At 54.8% G+C, this 18,245-nt stretch overlaps 1 protein-coding gene across 24 annotated transcripts in view; it reads right to left on the reverse strand.

The window, feature by feature from the left end:
* MGRN1 (mahogunin ring finger 1) overlaps nt 1-18,245 on the reverse strand; it is a 64,400-nt gene that overhangs the window by 15,413 nt on the left and 30,742 nt on the right. For 23 of the 24 annotated variants that reach the window (XR_014840913.1, XR_014840914.1, XR_014840915.1 and 20 more), the window contains 6 exons: nt 9,739-9,805; nt 9,052-9,101; nt 7,292-7,339; nt 5,787-5,855; nt 4,419-4,578; nt 211-320 (listed from right to left, as the gene is read on the reverse strand). Coding sequence is in view for 20 of the 24 variants with exons in the window: in XM_085017731.1 (XP_084873857.1) it covers nt 211-320; nt 4,419-4,578; nt 5,787-5,855; nt 7,292-7,339; nt 9,052-9,101; nt 9,739-9,805 (504 nt within the window). In the remaining 4 variants the exon portion in view is untranslated. Of the gene's footprint in view, nt 1-210; nt 1,940-4,255; nt 4,579-5,786; nt 5,856-7,291; nt 7,340-9,051; nt 9,102-9,738; nt 9,806-18,245 lie in introns of all 24 variants that reach the window. The other variant, XR_014840917.1, reaches the window with a different exon arrangement.

Here is an 18,245-nt window from a genome sequence, read left to right on the forward strand (position 1 = left end):
CCGACAGTCTGGGGCCCAGCCTGGAGCTGCCCAGAGGGCAGAGCCTGGGCACCTCCTTCTGGCCACCCCTTCAGGGCCTCCTTCACGGCCGGGCCCACTGGGAGCTGGACACTGGCCTCACCCGAAGGTGCACCCCGCACACGGGGCGGGGGTGTCCTCCAGGCTCCCCCACTCCACCCCACGCCCTCCGGGGCAGGAAGAGGCACTTACAGAATGCTCCTCATGGTCCATGCTCTGGGCCAAAACGGGGCTGAAGGAGATGGGGGACAGGGCCCCTGGCTTCTTCCTCACTGCCCGGATCTGCAGCAGGGCCCGGAAAGCTGCGGCAGAAGGAAGGGGTTCAGGTCAGGCAGGAGGCAGCACCACGGAGACCCTCCAAGGTTCGGGGACACTGGCCGCCCAGCCACCCTGCCACAGTCCCAGGACAAGCCACGCGGCTGGTCAAAGGCAGGATTCTCTTTGATGCCACTCTCAGTAATATTGGGGGGGGGGAGTCTCCTCAGGCAAGAGAAACAAAAGCAAAAATAAACACAGAGGGCCACCTCAAACCTAAGAGCTTCTGTACAGCAAAGGAGACGACAACAAAACGAGAAGGGCACTGACGGAACGGGAAAGGTATCTGCAAAGAACGCATCTGAAAAGAGGTTAAAATCCACACATAAGTATCTGTGTACAAACCGGTCACACTGTTCACCGTAAAAACAAGCAACTCAACTTATAAAATGGGCAGAGGATCAGAACAGATTTTGTTTTTTCCAGAAAAGACACACAGCTAGCCAACAGGCACATGAGAAAATGCCCAACTTTACGAGCCAGAGAAACACAACTCTGAACCACACCCCGCACCTGTCAGAACAACTCTTCACAAAAAGACAACACATAAGGGCCGGGGAGGACAGGGAGCAGAGTGGAGCAGAGGGAAGCCTCGTGCACGGGTGGCGGGAATGCGAGCTAGTGCAGCCACTATGGGAAACAGCATGGAGGGTCCGCAGAAAATGAAAAGAAAGGGGAGCTTCTGTCGTGATGCAATGGAAATGGATCTGACTGGCATCCACGAGGACGCAGGTTCAATCCCTGGCCTTGCTCAGTGGGTCAAGGATCCAGCATTGCCGTGAGCTGTGGTGTGGGTCGCAGACGTGGCTCAGATCCTGCGTTGCTGTGGATGTGCTGTAGGCCGGCGCCGTAGCTCTAACTGGATCCCTAGCCTGGGAACCTCCATATATGCAGGAGTAGCCCTGAAAAGCCAAAAATAAAATAAAGAACTATCACACGATCTAACGATTCCACTCCTGGATATTTTGCCGAAGGAGAAAATCCCACTAATCAGAAAAGATACATGCACCCCTATGTTCACTGCATTATTCATAATACCCCAGATACAGAAGCCCATCAATACAAATGGATAAAAAAGATGTGGTGTGTATACAACGGACTATTAGCCATAAAAAAGAATAAAATCCTGCCACTAATGACAACATGGATGGACATTATGCTAAATGAAATAAGCCAGATAAAAACAAATACTGTATGATTTCACTTATATATGGAATTTAACAAAATAGGAGGTTCCCTGGTGGTGCAGCAGATTAAGCATCCAGCATTGTCACTGCTGTAGTTCAGGGTGCTGCTGCGGCAAGGGTTCAATCCTCTGCCCTGGAACTTCTGAATAGTGTTCATGCGGCCAAAAATAAATAAATGAAAGAATTTGAATAGATTCCTTCCCAGAAGCTCAAAGGAAGCATGCTGCTTTCGGAGATTGAAAAAGTACAAATGACTTCCGGAAGACAGTAATCCTCAGATACAAGGAATTTTATTCAAATATAGCTGATGAGGAGTTCCTGTTGTGGTGCAGAGCAAATGAATCTGACTAGGAACCATGAGGTTTTGGGTTTGGTCCCGGGCCTCGCTCAGTAGGTTAAGGATCCAGCGTTGCCATGAGCTGTGGTGTAGGTCGCAGATGCAGCTTGGACCTGGCGTTGCTGTGGCTGTGGTGTAGACCGGCAGCTGTAGCTCTGATTTGACCCCTAGCCTGGGAATCTCCATATGCCGCAAGCATGGCCCTAAAAACCAAACCAAACCAAATATAGCTGATAAAACTGTGATAACCACAATTTTATTTTAGTTTTCATACATGAAGCATTTGTTTTGTGAAAATTAAGTTGGTCATGAAGTGATATTCCATGAGATATTAAAAAGAGTATATTAATTTGTTACTGAAAACTGGGAGTTAATGTTGCAGCTTAGAGGTGATGAGCCCGACTAGTATCCATGAGGACTCAAGTTCAATTCCTGGCCTTGCTCAGTGGGTTAAGGATCCAGCATTGCCTCGAGCTGTGGCGTAGGTCACAGACGCAGCTTGGATCCCATGTTGCTGTGGATGTGGTGTAGGCCAGCAGCTATAGCTCCGATTAGACCCCTAGCCTGGGAACCTCCAGGCTGCCTCAGGTGCGGCCCTAAAAAAACAAAAACCAAACCTTTTTAGGCCCCTAGGGTTTCTCAAGGCCATAGTGATTAATTGCTTTGAAGTATAATTTTAATATAGCTGTGAACGATTCAATGGAAAAGTTTTATAATGAACAGTCATGAACTTAAGACCTAAATGTTAGCAAGAAAGAGCTATCTCTATGCCCTGGAGTTTCACATCTACCAACACATCACTTCCGAAAGTGACTTAACACATCTGATGGCTGTCGGGAGGGTAAATGAGGAGTTTGGAATTAACACACACACACTACTGTACGGAAAACAGACAACCAACAAGGACGTACCGTACGCACAGGGAACTCTACTCGATACCCTAATAAACTACACGGGAAAGGAATCGGACAAGAACGGAGACACACCCGTGTATGTGTAACTCAGTCGCTCTGCTGTACACCCGAAACTGACACAACACTGTACGTCAACTATCCTCCAACAGAAAACAGAAGCTAGAAATACATCCATCCGATAGTCTTGATGCTAAAACCAAAACAAGCTGTCATTCGCCTACTCAGAGAGCAGGCCCCGCAGCTCCCACAGGAGGGTGCTCTCACCACCACACCTGGTCCCTCGTGGACCCAGCAGGAACCAGGCCAGGATGTGCACCCACCAGCAGGACCTACAGCCTCAGAACATTGATTCTTTTTTTTTTTTTTTTTTCTTTTTTAGGACCGCACCCTCGGCATATGTAGATTCCCAGGCTAGGTATCCAATCGGAACTGCAGCTGCCGGCCTATACCAGAGCCAAAGCAACGCCAGATCTGAGCCGCATCTTCGACCCACACCACAGCTTACGGCAACACCGGATCCTTAACCCACTGAGCGAGGCCAGGGATCAAACCTGCATCCTCATGGATACTGGTCAGATTCATCTCCACTGAGCCATGACGGGAACTCCCTAAGAATGTTTATTCTATCAGAGGACAGAGATTTCATTTAGAATTAGGCCCAGTGTGACAACCTTTGACCAAGAAAGGCTGGATGCTCAAAGAAACTGAATTTAACCCTTGATCGTTTACACTCAGCACATTTTTCTTTTTCCTTTTTTTTCTGTCTTTTTAGGGCTACGCCCACAGCATACAGAGGTTCCCAGGCTAGGGGTTGAATCAGAGCTGTAGCCGCCAGCCTACACCACAGCCACAGCAATGCAGGATTTGAGCCACGTCTGTAACCTACACCACAGCTCACGGCAACACCAGATCCTTAACCTACTGAGCGAGGCCAGGGATCAAACCTGCGTCCTAATGGATCCTTGTCGGGATTGCTTTCTGCTGAGCCACGAGAGGAACTCCTCAGCACCTTTTTCATTTCACTGTAATTTTTAATCCAAATATTTCCCACAGACTTTTTTGCAGGGGCAGGGGGGCACATCCACAGCAGGTGAAGTTCCAGGGCCAAGGACTGAATCCACATCACAGCAGTGACAACGCCAATCCTTAACCCACTGTGCCACCAGGGAACTCCCAATTCTTTTTATTATTATTATTTTTTTTTGGGGGGTCTTTCATCTTTTAGGGCCACACCTGCGGCATATGGAGGTTCCCAGGCTAGGGATCAAGTCGGAGCTACAGCTGCCGGCCTACACCACAGCCACAGCAACTCCAGATCTGAGCCACGTCTGCGACCTACACCACAGCTCATGGCAACACCAGATCCTTAACCCACTGAGTGAGGCCAGGGATGGAACCCACATCTCATTGATACTAGTTGGGTTCCTAACCCACTGAGCCACGTTGGGAACTCCTCCCGTAATTCTTTGAAATCCAGATTTGACTGATAAACTTCCGTGCAGGTCACCACACACACGGCCCTGCAGCCCCTCCTGGCCGATCGTCCCGAGCCTCACGTCCCCAGGGACAGACTACGCCACCGCCGTCGTCACGGCTGTCACCTGCTGTGTCAACCACCAGCCCCTCTCCCCACGTGGCCCCACTCACGCAGCCGGCAGATGGGGCAGTTGCTGGCCTGGTAGCGCAGTGTGTCCGCACACGAGTTGCAGAGGCACAGGTGGCGGCAGGGCAGGATCAGTGTGTCCCGCAGGTCCGACAGGCACACCACACACTCGTTGCTGTTGTCGCTGTTCTCCTCGTCCGAGGGCTGCAGGGACACCCAGGGGCCCAGGTTGGTGGCTCCCGAGGCCGGAGGCCAGGGGTGAGGGTGGGGTTGGAGCCTTCCCGTCCCATTTCGTCTGGGGGCTGCGGGGGCGCAGGGAAGGCCCCGGGGGCAGAGGATGAGAACTCAGGTCTCCCGTTCCTCAGATCCAGGGAGGAAATGCGGAGAGAGGAGACCTGACAGAACGTGGCTTCCGAGGCTGCCCATTCACTTGGTTAAAACAAACAGAAAAGTCAGGCAAGGCTAACACGTTGAAATGTTTTCCTTAAGTAGCAGCAGCTTCTGGAAAACAAAATTCGTTTCTGGATGAAGAGACAGGGATCGGCCAAGTCCAGCCTGCCACCTGTTTCGAAACAGCCTTACTGGAACGAGCTAGTACCCCGTGTCACCCTAGTCCATGGTGGCCTCTGCGTGAAGCCAGCACCGAAGGACAGACTGGGCCCGAGGGTGGAAGACATTAACGAGCAGGCCGACGGGAGAGTCAGCCCACCTCTGGGGCAGAGCCTGTGACCCGGGCAGAGAACACAGCCTCCAAGTTCCAGCTGCCATGGAAGCTGGCGTGAGACTTCAGAGCTTTCACTTTTGGCTGTGCCCATGGCATGTGGAAGTTCCCAGGCCAGGGATCAAACCCGCACCATAGCAGTGATAACGCCAGGTCCTTAACTCACTGAGCCACAAGGGAACTCCGCCAGATATTTTTTAAAAAGAAGCGGCAGTTTCATTGGAGCCTTAAGACAATGCCGAAGGCACAGGCTGAGCTGGACACAGCTCTGTGGGCCACTGGGCTCCTGCCACAGGCAACAGAAGGCAGGCCGGCCAGCAGGTCTTGAGATGGGAAAGGCCGAGGCCACAGTGGCCAAGGCCAGAGGCACCGGGGGGGGGGGGGGGGGGAGGGCGCGTGTCCTCAGGCTGCCCTGATGCCCAGTGATGGTAACAAGCCCCAGGGCGTTTGCTGAAAAGGACAAGACGCCCCACGGACTCTGCTAACTCTTTCAAAATGAGGGGAAATGATGGAGTCTGGGGTTCTGGGGCCCCTGGGGGAAGGCATGGCAGAGAAGTGCCTCACCTGCCACCAACCTGCAGGGCCAGGACCCGGGGCCCCAGGCAGGTCACCCTGGGTATGCATCGTGCAGGTGGGAGGAACATGTGGGAGCGAGGCTGGCCCGGCACCCGGCAGCACCACAGGCACGTACCTTGGTCTCCTGGTTGTTCTTGTTCTCGATGCCGTAGATCTCCTGGAGCAAGTAGCTCACCCGGTCCACCTGGAGGGCAGAGAGGCGTCTGATCATCTGCCCCTCCCACCCCACTCAAGGGTTCCTCTGCACCCGCCTCCCAACACCCCCTCCCAGGTGCCAAGTGTGGTTGCTAACTCTGTCTGGCGCCACTGGCATGGCGGGGGCACTACTGGAGTCAGGCAGGGAGAACGGCCACCTGCCCAGCCCACCAGCAGCTTGGGCGCTGGGCTGGCCAAGGCTGTGCTCACCGCAGAGGGCATGGAGCCAAGCTCTCCACGGGCCCGGCAACCCCCCACCTCACCAGACCCAGTCCCGGAAGAAAACCACCTTGGAGGCCTCGTCACCAGCCCCACGAGTGGTCAGCGTCAGGCCTCGAGTTGAGCATGCTCACAGGGGCCTTTCCCACAGTTCCCAGGGATCACCCACCACAGCCCCAGCACAGCTGGTCAGCCCTCCCACAACACGTGCCCTGACCATCACTGGGGTCTCCAGCCCTCCTGCCACCTCCAGCGGCTAGACCTGCCACCGTTATCTTCTCCTTTCTTTTAGAAAACAACTCCAATCCTGGGTTACAGCTGACACACCTGAGTAGCTGCATACAAGGATAACCTGATAATCATGGCTTCAGAAACAGATCCGCCACGGTCACGATTAAATCAGTCTCTGGAGTTCCCATCGTGGCTCAGAGGTAACAAATCCACTAGCATCTATGAGGACGCGGGTTAAATCCCTGGCCATGCTCGGTGTGTTGAGGATCCGACATGGCAGTGAGCTGTGGTGTAGGCTGGCAGCTGCAGCTCCAACTGAACCCTTAGCCTGGGAACTTCCACATGTGGCAGGTGCAGCCCAAAAAAAAAAAAAAAAAAAAAAAATCAGTCTCCATGAGCAGTTCTGGGGGCCCCACTGTCTAAATCCTCACAGTACGTACCCAAATGGGAGGCCACCAGGGATAACTCTTTCTGGTGTTGGATGTGGAATTACCGCCAAGAAAGGCTGTACTGGTCTCCAGCTCCCCCTGGTTCCAGAACATTCCACCCCTCTCTCAAACACAGATTGAGTCGATCAAAGCCTTTGCCCAACATGGAGATATTTTTAGTAATGTGTAATGTAAGGAGGAGAAGGGGAGGCTGCGGCGTCTATTCCCTCCCGCCCGCCCGCCCCCTCTCTGTCCATCCATCCATCCATTCATTCAGCAAACCACACTACATGCTGAGTTCAAGCTGGACAAGACTCTGGGCTACGCCAGTCAATGCAGGTACGAGGGGGCAGGGGGTGGGGGGGCAGTACCCGTGCACACACCCGTGACCCTGACTCCGGGAGCCCAGGCCCTCAGCGATGATGTGACTGGCCACTTCCGCAGCAGCCATGGTGGCCCAGGGAGAATAACCCAGAGACCTCTAGTCATGTGTGCACACGTGTCTTTTAAATCAGAAGGCTCCCAGCAATTCCTCTGGAGGACTTACAATCTGCTTCTGCTTCAAAGGCTTCACGGAGAAGCTGCCGTCGACGTGCTGCGGGGAGAAAGACAGGTTAACTCAGCCGCACCAAAGGCCCTGCCTCGGCCAACCTGCGTCCACGGCTGAGAAAGGAGGGCCACTCGCAAGGCCAGGGTTTCTCACAATGTGGTCCTCTGATCTGGCTTCGAAACTATCCAGAGAGTCTTTTAACAATGTCGCCTGCTGGGTCCCACCCTGACCTACAAAGCCCAGCTTGCCAGGAGTAGCTGTCAAATGCACTCAAGTTCACCACCATCCGCCAAGTTCTGAAGATGGACAGGCACCTCCCCAGTGGCAAGAAGCAGCACCCGGACGGCAAGAACTAAGACAAGTGGTTCGGGTTTGGTCTAATGGCAAAAGCTGCAAAGGACGCCATGCACCTGCGCCCACAACGGGGAATCCCAAGGCCCCAAGAACTGAGAGAAGAGGACAGAGCCACATCGCCTGGTGTGACCTGGGGAGGCGTCCGGGTCCGAATCCACGCAGTTAATCACTGGGCTCCACACCAGAGGCACAGCATAGGCCAGCGCCTCGCCAGAGGACAGAGGCAGCCCAGCAGTCACCATCTCCGCTGACACGGCCGGCCCAGGACGGAGACGGCCATCTCTGCCAGGGCACTAGTGTCACCACACCCCGGGGGGCCAGGGAGAGCTGGGGCCCGGCTGGCTGTACTGACTCCCTGGGGCATCTGGAAAGACCCAGATCACGGGGAGGAGCTGGGCTCGGGGCTGCAGACACACACTGGGATGGGGCAGCCAGGGGTCGGCAGGGCGTGTGGAACAAGTGGTCTGCATCTGGGTTCTTCATGGGGTCCCTGCAGGAGGACCATCTGCCTGGCCTAGGACGGTGCAGAAAACCCTGCACAGCTGCTGAGCGCCAGCCAATGTCAAGGGGCACTGCCGAGTGGGGGTGAGCCCGGGCCTCTTCAAATAGGGCACACGCCCTACTACTTATTCAGGGCCCTCGGGTAGCGGGGACCCTGTCCCAAAACAGCCTTGCCCTCACTTGCTGCGTGGACAGATACACAGAACTGCCTGGCCCAACGAACAGGGCCGACAAAGGACCATCCCTGATGGGGTTCCTGTCGTGGCTCAACAGAAACGAAACCAACTAGGAACCATGAGGTGACAGGTTCCATCCCTGGCCTCGCTCAGTGGGCTAAGGATCCGGTCTTGCCGTGAGCTGTGGTGTAGGTCACAGCTGCAGCTGGGATCCTGTGAGGCTGTGGCTGTCCTATAGGCTGGCAGCCACAGCTCTGATTCAACTCCTAGCCTGGAAACTTCCATATGCTGCAGGTGTGGGCCTAAAAAGACAAAAAAAAGAGAGAGAGAACCATCCCTGGAAACTGAGAAGCCCCAGGGCCAAGTCAGCGGTGCGGTGGACTGTCCTCACCACAAACCAACACCCCCAGCACACTGTAAACACAGCCACAAAACACACAGCCAGGAGCCCAAGGACTCAGGTCTGTGTGGGGAAAAGGGCAAAGCCTGAGCTCAAACACACGTAACGCTGAAGGCAGATGTGAGCAAATCCGTCCGCGGAGATGGCCTCTTTGTATGCGGGGCACCCTCTCCTCAGGGACCCCAGGAGTGCCTGCACATCCAGGGCCACGCCAGGCAGGTGGAAGACCCTCGTCCACCCACAGCATTCACTGGGCACCTACTGCGTGCAGGATGCGATGACACGTGAGAGATCACCAGGACAGTAAGGGGCAGGACGGCACTTACCTTTTCAAAGGCAGCCAATAGCACGTGGGCGTGGCCGGTCACTTCCACGACTGCCCAGGAGAGAGGTCAGAGGTCAGAGCCAGCCTCCACCCCACCCCTGCCCCCGCCCGGGTTCTCCTCCCCAGCTCTCAGCCTGTGGGCAGAGCCCAGATCTGCTGGGGGTCCTGCCCTCGCCTCGCCCTCCTCTTCCAGGGGCCCTGCAGCTCCCTTGCACCCCCAAAAGCCGCCACCGCTGACCACCCATGGCTGGCTCTGCTCCCGTCACACTCGGCACATGGAGGGACTCTCGGCAGCACCGAGGAGCCCAGGGACAAGCTGAGGCCTGGCCAGGCTCCAGCACCTCACCCTGGCCTGGGACCCTGCAGCCCAGAGCAGTGGCCAGGGAGAGGCCAGCAGGACTGGCAGGAGGATCAAGGGCCGTGAGGGGCTGAGACGGCAAAGCTCAGGGCTGCCTGCGCCCTGCCAACTGCCTTGTCACCTCCCTGCGTGGACATCAGAACCAGAGGCCCGTCCAGACGTTGTTGGAGCAGCAAGAGCCAGGCTCCGCCACAGGGCACGGGGCAGGCTGGGCAGGAGGAGGACCCTAGGGGGCGTGGGGACAGCACGGCCCACAGGAGGCCCCACGGCCCCAAGCCCACTGATGGGCTGATCGGCTGATGGGCGAGGAGGAAAGGAAAGGCCACTCACCGTCCCCCTCATCTACCACAGCCTGGATGACCACTGGGAACACACCCCGGTCCAGGTCGAAGTTCAGCTGCGGAGAAAAGGAGGCGAGAAGAGTCAGCTTGGGACGGAGGGAGCAGACGCGGTGAGCAGCAGGCCTCAAAGCGACAGGCGGCTAAGGAAAGACAGGCGCCCTTTCCTTCTTGTGGTGACAGATAAAAAAGGGCACACGTGTGTCCTGAGTGTGTGACTCAGGGCCATTAAGCACATCCGTCAGGTCACGTGACCCTCGGCACCACCTTCTCAGAACGTCCTCGTCCTCAGCAGGTGCTCCTTGTCCCCGTCCAGCCCCGGAACCTCTTCTCCACATCCCGGGTGCATGGCCTGCCCCGGGCACCGCAGCCAGAGAGCCACGCGGCATCTGTCTCGCATCTGGCTCCCCCCTTCCCGCACGGTCACGCCACGGGCACAGTCACCTCCAGGCCCAGGGGCAGCCCGGCCGAGTCAGAGCCCACTGCCGGCCGTCACCGGCTCACAGAAGCCGGGCCCTCCGGCTGTGCTCCAGGTGCCGCCTCTGTCTGAGCACACATGGCGCAGAGACGCCGAGTTCAACCGTGACGGCAGGTGCACCGTCTGGCCAAAAAGAGAAGGAAGGAGGTAGAGTGAAGGAGACCACGGGGCTGGGCTCCCGGAGAAACCTCCTCCCACTCTTCCTTCCCCTCTGACTTAAATCCCTCCAGCTGTGGGCCACGCTCCCCCCGACGTGTCCGCTCAGATGCAGGGGCCTCAGTGGCTGGGGGCGAGGGGTGTCACACAGAAGTGCTCAGCCGAACACCCCAGCCACGGGGAGGGTGCCAGGCGGTCCCGGGTGTCGGAGGGGCAGGGTGGCAGGGTCTGCCTCTCCAACCTGGGTTCGGTTTCCCAATCCACGGAAAAGAGGGTAAAAGCCACACCTAAGGCAAGGTTCTGAGTGCAGTGGCCGGCAGGGCATGGTGAGCTCCAGCCACTGAAACTGCGTGTGTCTGGGTGGCGGGAGCAAGGAGGGAGGTGGCCTGGGAGGACCGCACAGCACAGGGGCTCTAGGGCGCAGGCTTGTCGGGAACGTGCACCCACGGCTGCGCTCGGGGAGGTGTGGGGCGTGCCCAGGCCCACCCAGGACCCACGACCTCAGGGCGGCAGGGCCGTGCCGCAAACGCCTGGACTTGGGAAAGGGAGGGACCCACTCTCCATGCTCCTGCCTTGCTCTTGGGGGACCCAAGGGTGGAGGGCGGGGGGCGTGACGGCCACAGACAGGAGCTGCACGGCATCTCCAGCTCTCCCCGGGATGGGACCTGCACGCCTGTTCCTGCCCGCCCCACCTGAGTCAGGGAACAGGGAGCCATCCTGCCAACGACCATCCCAAAGTCACCCTGGTGACAATGGTGAGGCTGGAGGATGCAGAGGCGCTGCCCTCTAGAGAATGCGATTAAGCCCAGGAGGAGGCTGGTCAGGTGATAGAGCCTGGTGGGGAGCAGAGCCCTGTGCAGGACCACCTCCGCACTTGCGGCCGGTCGCCAGGCACTGGAGTACAGCCATCAGTGCCGACGTGGGGGACTCGGGGCTCCGAGGAACTGCCGAGAGCTGCCTCAGGGCCAGCTGACAGGTGCAACGACAGACACGGCTCTGGGCAGGTGAGCACAGCCCTTCTCTCCTCCTGTCCCACCAGCAGCCGGTGCAAAGGAAGCACTCTGCATGCCGACTGCACAGAGCCCTGACGGCCACCCTGGGGGGGTGCTGCTTCTGCCTCCGGCTGAGGGTGGGAAAGCAAGGCCCGCAGAAGTGGCATAAAACTTGCTGATGCTCTGGAGAGAAGGACAGAGCCAGGCCTGCCCCAGACCTCGCCCACCCGTGTCCTCCTCGCTCCTGGGAAAGGCCACCAGTGCTGCCCAGACACGCCGGGACTTCTGTTCTGAAGACTCTGCATTATCGACCCAGCTCACCAGGGGCCTCCTGTCCAGACGTATCCAAACCCAACCAGAAACGTGCAAATGGCTGCATCTATCTGCCCAACATCCAGATGCCCTTTTCAGGTGGCAGCACCCCAACTGTCCTTGAGGAAACTGGGGAACAACTTCTCTCTGACCCTGGATCTGGGAGGCCTGGCCAGAGGATGATATGGGCCTGCCTCAAGCAGGGGCGAAGGGGGGCACGCAGCCTACGACTGTGCCTCCCGAGGGTTCTGGGACCCAGGCGGGGACCACATCACCCCACTGGTCTGCAGGCACCAGCAGAGGGCAAGGCCGACTCACTGTCCTGATGCATGGGCCCTGCAGGGAAGCATAGCCATTCAGCTTTTTCAGCATCTATGCCAATAAATTCCTTAAGTCAGACTGAGGTGTTTCTGTCACTTGCAACCAAGAGTCCTGACACAGACACTGCTGCGAGGGCTCGGCTGTAGCAGCCCCCCCGGCACGTCCCACAAACATTCAGTGTGGATTACATGTCGTCCTGGGGGGGCACCCGACCCGTGGCATTCGTTCCACTGACTCCACAAACCCAACGGAAGACGGCCGTGGCCAACCCCGTGCTGCGGAGGGGACAGAGGCAGAGACAGTGGGGCTCCGTGATCCCAGCTCTCCCCAGACACCAGGGCCGGGGTGGGGGGACCCAGGGAGTGTGGGGGATCCAAGGAGCAAGGGCCACCTCTCCCAAACTCCTGCTCTCCAGACCTCGGCACACATGTCACGCACCAGAGCTAAACATGCTGGGAGGGGAGACCTGCACCCACCCAGAGAGGCTGTGGGCGGGGGGTGGGGGTGGGGCTTCTTTTCAATGCAGGGGAGACTTTCTTAGGGAGACAGCTGCCAGGTCAGGGGAGAGCGGAAGCTCTCGACAGCGAGTCTCGCCCCGGCCCCCGGTTCACACTCCAAGGCATCCTCGCCTGCTGTCAGACGAGGGTCTTTGCAAAAGTCAGGCCAGAGGGAAAGGCGAGCGGCTAGGGGGTGACATGGCTTTGCTGAGGGCATGGTGGGAAAACTGCAAAGAAGCCCCGCCAGCCACAAGGAGACTGTAGGTCCTGAGCTGCAAAGACTCCACAGGGCGGTGGAGTCGGAAATCCAGTGACAGGTGCGTGGGGCAGGCAGCACGGAGCCCGTCTCTATGCCTTCCTCCTCATTTTGCACTGAACCTAAAATTACTCTAAAAAAAGTCTTAAAATTCAGTTAATAAAAACAAAGTGCAGCCAAGAGAAATGAAAACTCACATCCACGCAACAACTTGCACACAAGTGTTCCAAGAAGCATTGTTCCCAACAGCCAAAAAAGGCGGAAACAACCCAAATGTCCATTAGCTAATGAAGCAGGGCCACCCACCCAACGGCCCGTCATCCAGCCATGAAAAGGGACAAAGTGGCAACACGCGCTACGGGGGACATGATGCTGAGGGAAAAGAGCCACACACGAGAGGTCACAGGGGGCATGACTCCGTTTGTGTGAAACGCCCAGACGGGCAAATCCAAAGAGACCGAGAGCAGGAGTTCCCACTGTGGCCCAACAGGACTGGTGGCATCTCTGCAGCCCCCGGACACAGACGTGATCCCCGGCCTGCCCTGGGGTTAAGGATCTGGTGTGGTCGCAGCTGCAGCGTAGCTCTGAGCTATGGCTCAGATGCAATCCCTGGCTCAGGAACTCCACAGGCCATGAGGTGGCCAAAAAAGAAAAAGAAGAGAGAAGGTTGATGGGCAGGTGGTTGCCATGGACTGGGGTGGGAGGAACAGGCCTGCTAACGAGTAGAGGGTTTCTCTTAGGGGTGACAAAAATGTTCTGGAACCAGACAGCAGTGACGGCTGCATGACTGTGTGAACACGGTACATACCCCGTGCGACAGGGAGCTGTGTGGTGTGCAAATGATATCACCGAAAGGTATTAGAAAAAAAAGCTACAAAATGGCATTTGTACAGATGACTGCATTTTTGTAAAAAACAAAATGCACGCAGGAAAAAGAAGTCTAGAAAGTACAGGAGAAATGGTCAGGAGTGGTGGCCTCGAGAGAAGAAAACTCAACGGGGGGCATTTCTGTTTTACCGACTCTCTAACTTGCCCATTTCACTAGAAGCATCTATCACTGTTATAATCTTTAAACGTGCAAATTCGAGGAAAATGGCTAAAGAAGGAAAGATGGCCAGGCCTCCGAAGGATGATGCCGGCAGCCGGGGGGACACCTAGCCGTGTCTGGAGACACGTTTGGTTGGCACGGCTGCAGGAGAGGGTACTCCCAACACGCAGCAGGTGGGGGCCAGGGCTGCTGCTCAGCCTCCCACAGTGCACGGGACAGTCCCTGTCACAGAATGACCAGGACCCAAACGTCAACAGCTCCGAGGCTGAGAAACCTGAGTTTGGTTGCACAGTGTGTCACATCTCCACCACCTGCCAACACCGCCTGCAACGCCCTCGGCAGGTGAGGAAGTCACGTCGGGACGTAACAGCACGACTCTCTTCTCTGAACGGCTTCACTTCCAGAACCCGGATGAACCTCGAGTGAGTTTCCCAGCTACAAGAATAACTGATGAAGTTCCCACTTAAAAAGTAACAGAGGGGCGTTCCCACTGTGACTCATCAGAAACGAACTCAATTAGTACCCGTGAGGATGCAGGTTCGATCCCTGGCCCTGTTTGCTGGGTTAAGGATCTGGTGTTGCCATGAGCTGCGGTGCAGGTCACAGGAGCAGCTTGGATCTGGCGTTGCTGTGGCTGTGGTTAGGCTCGCAGATGTAGCTCCGATCCAACCCCTAGCCTGGGAACCTCCATATGCCACGGGTACCGGCTTAAAAAGCAAAAAAAACAAAAAACAAAAAAAAACCCAAAAAGTAATAGAGGGAGGAATGGGAGTGGCTACTTAAGAGGTGCAGGACTTCCCTCTGGGTGATAAGAATGTTCTGAAACTGACCAGCAGTCACACGCCGTGAATGCACTATCACTGATGTCAGTTTAGGGAGCATGCATTCCCCAACCATAAAAATACACTGAAGAGAAATGGACCCAATTTCAAGAGCATACTAGCTGAGGTGATCATGAGAAGGGAGAGAGGAGGATGGGGTCCTGGGATAACAGTGCACCACAGGCTGAGTGGCTGCCACTGGGCCCACCATGCCAGACACTGACAGTTTGGGGACTCGGGCTCCCCGATGCACAGGGGGAGGAAAGGGAGTGCCCTTACGCAGCAGTCAAGACGGGCTTACGAGTCGGCTGTGCCCCTGGGACCAGTGACCCAAACTGGCGGCCTGGGTCTGTACATCTGCAAACACAAAGGGGACCCATTTCAGGGCCAAAACGCTAAGAGATCAGACTAAGACAGAGGTCACCAGGCTGAGGTGTGGCCCCAGCCCAGCCACCCTCAAGTCACCATGGGTGGGCGCACCCCCTTACCTCCCTCCCAGCCCCCCAACCTTGGGGAGCTTCCCCTCCCCACTCACAGGAGGGTGGGCAGGGCCAGATGCACCTGCTGGGCACCTGAGGTAGGCACGTGCACAGCCTGACATGTGGGGCTATGTGCAGGCCCCCGGGGACTGCTGATCAGCCCTGCCTTTGACGTCAAAGCCCACGCTTCTTCCAGCAGACCCGTCTTGCTCATGTTGTAACAGAGAGGTAGCTTCTGCTGCCTGACATCGAAACCCCCGACCAGCCAGCCCATGGTCTGACCAGGCTTCATGGTCTGACACACCCGTGATCTAGAACCTTGCTGGCAACTCCCACACCTCACCACACCCTGCTCCCTCCAATCCTTCCCCTCTCAGATTTCAGCAACATAGTATGTGGCAACCCTCTATTAGATAAACTAGAGAATTCAGCTAAGTGAAAGAAGCCAGACACAAAAGGTCACACACTGTATGGAGTGTCCAGAACAGGCACATTCAGGGAGACAAAAAGCAGACTAGCATCAGGGGCTGGGTGAAGGAACAGGGATTAGCTGCACATGGGCAGGAGGGATCCTATCGGGTGGAGAGAATCATCCTAATACGTGATATTTGTGGTGATGGCTGTGATCACAGATTTAGTTAAAATCCGAACATTTAAAATGGGTGAGTTTTATAGCCAGCAAGGCTCTCATTCACATTTGAAGGAGAAATCAAAAGCTTTACAGACAAGCAAAGCTAAGAGAACTCAGCACCACTAAACCAGCTCTACAACAAATACTAAAGGAACTTCTCTAGGTGGAAAAGAAAAGGCCACAACTAGAAACAAAAAATATTACAAATGACAAGGCTCACGGGTGAAGGCACACATACAGTAAAGGTGGGAAATCACCCACACACAAACATGCCACCAAAACCAGAAATCGTGAGAAGAGGAGGGTACAAATGCAGGACACTGGAGGTGCACTTGCAATTAAGACACCAACAACTTAAAACAATCTTGTGGAGTTCCCGTCGTGGCGCAGTGGTTAACGAATCCGACTAGGAACCAGGAGGTTGCAGGTTCGGTCCCTGCACTTGCTCAGTGGGTTAACGATCCGGCGTTGCCGTGAGCTGTAGTGTAGGTTGCAGACGCGGCTCGGATCCCGTGTTGCTGTGGCTCTGGTGCAGGCCGGTGGCTACAGCTCCGATTGGACCCCTAGCCTGGGAACCTCCATATGCCGCAGGAGCGGCCCAAGAAATAGCAAAAAGACAAAAAAAAAAAAACAAAAAAAAACAAAAAACCAAAAACCAATCTTGTAGGAGTTCCCATGGTGGCTCAGTGAAAACAAATCTGACTAGCATCCATGAGGATGCAGGTTCCATCCGTGGCCTTACTCAGTGGGTTAAGGATCTGGTGTTGCCCTGAGATGTGGTACAGGTGCGGACATGGCTCAGATCCTGTGTTGCTGTGGCTGTGCTGTAGGCCAGCAGCTACAGCTCCAATTTGACCCCTCGCCTGGGAACCTCCATATGCCACAGGTGCGGCCCTAAAGAAAAAAAAATCTTGTACATATAGGACTCCTATATCAAAATTTCAGGGTAACTGCCAACCAAAAATCTACAGTAGAGTCACACACAAGTAAGAAAAAGCAATCCAAACACAACACTAAAGACAGTCATCAAACCACAAAAGAAGAGAACAAAAGAAGAAAAAAGACCAACAAAAACAAATCCAAACAGTTAATAAAACAGCAATAAGAACATGCATCTCAATCATTACCTTACATGTAAATGGACTAAATGCCCCAACCAAAAGACACAGACTGGCTGAATGGATGCAGAAACAAGACCCATGTACACACTATCTTCAAGAGACCCACTTCAGTTCTAGGGACACATACAAATTTAAAGCAAGGGGACAGAGAATAGAAGAAAATATTCCACGCAAACAGAGATCAAAAGAAAGCTAAAGTAGCAATACTCATATCAGGCAAAATAGATCTTAAGGTAGAGAATACTACAAAAGACAAAGATGGACATAATAATCAAAGGATTAATCTAAGAAGAAGATACAACAATTTTAACTATATACACACCCAATACAGGATCACCTCAATATACGAGGCACCTGCTAAGAGCCTTAAAAGGATAAATTGACAATAACACAATAATAGTGGGGGACTTTAGCGCCCCACTTACAGCAATGGACAGATCATCCACACAGGAAATCAATAAGGAAACACAGGCCTTAAATGATGCATTAGACCAGATGGACATAATAGACATTTACAGAGCATTCCATCCAAAAGCAGCAGAATACACATTCTTCTCAATGCACATGGAACACTCTCTAGGATAGATCACGTTCTGGGCCACAAACTAAGCCTCAATAAATTTTAGAAAACTAAAATCAGGAGTTCCCATTGTGGCTCACTGGAAACAAATCTGACTAGTACCCATGAGGACGCAGGTTCAATCCCTGGCCTTGTTCACTGGGTTAAGGATCCAGCATTGCTGTGAGCTGTGCTGTAGGTTGCAGACGTGGCTCAGATCCTGTTACCGTGGCTCTGGTGTAGGCTGGTGGCTATAGCTCCAATTGGACCCCTAGCCTGGGAATCTACATATGCGAGGGTGCAGCACTAAAAAAAAACAAAAAAAACAAAAAAAAAAACCCTTGAGACAAATGATAATTAAGGCACAACCGGAGTTCCCATCATGGCACACTGGAAATGAATCTGATTAGGAACCATGTGGTTGCAGGTTTGATCCCAGGCCTCGATCAGTAGCTTAAGGATCTGGAGTTGCCATGAGCTGTGGTGTAGGTAGCAGATGCGGCTCGGATCTGGAGTTACTGTGGCTCTGGTGTAGGCTGGCAGCAACAGCTTCGATTCAACCCCTAGCCTGGGAACCTCCATATACCACGGGTGCAGCCCTAAAAAGACAAAAGACAGAAGAAAAAAAACAAAGACACAACCATTCAAAATCTATGGGATGCCACAAAAGCAGTGCTTAGCGGGAGGTTCACAGAGATACAAGGCTTCCTCAAAAAAGAAGTAAAATCTCAAATTGACAACCCACCACCTGAACGAATTAGATAAAGAACAAACAAAACCTAAAGTCAGCAGAAGGAAGGAAATCATAAATAGCAGAGAAGAAATCAA

Source organism: Sus scrofa, chromosome 3 (genome assembly GCF_054392235.1).
Source record: "Sus scrofa isolate SSC_HxYL_T2T_F1_AM1 chromosome 3, Sscrofa_HxYL_maternal_Yorkshire_Landrace_v2.0, whole genome shotgun sequence".
Taxonomy (NCBI): Eukaryota; Metazoa; Chordata; class Mammalia; order Artiodactyla; family Suidae; genus Sus; species Sus scrofa.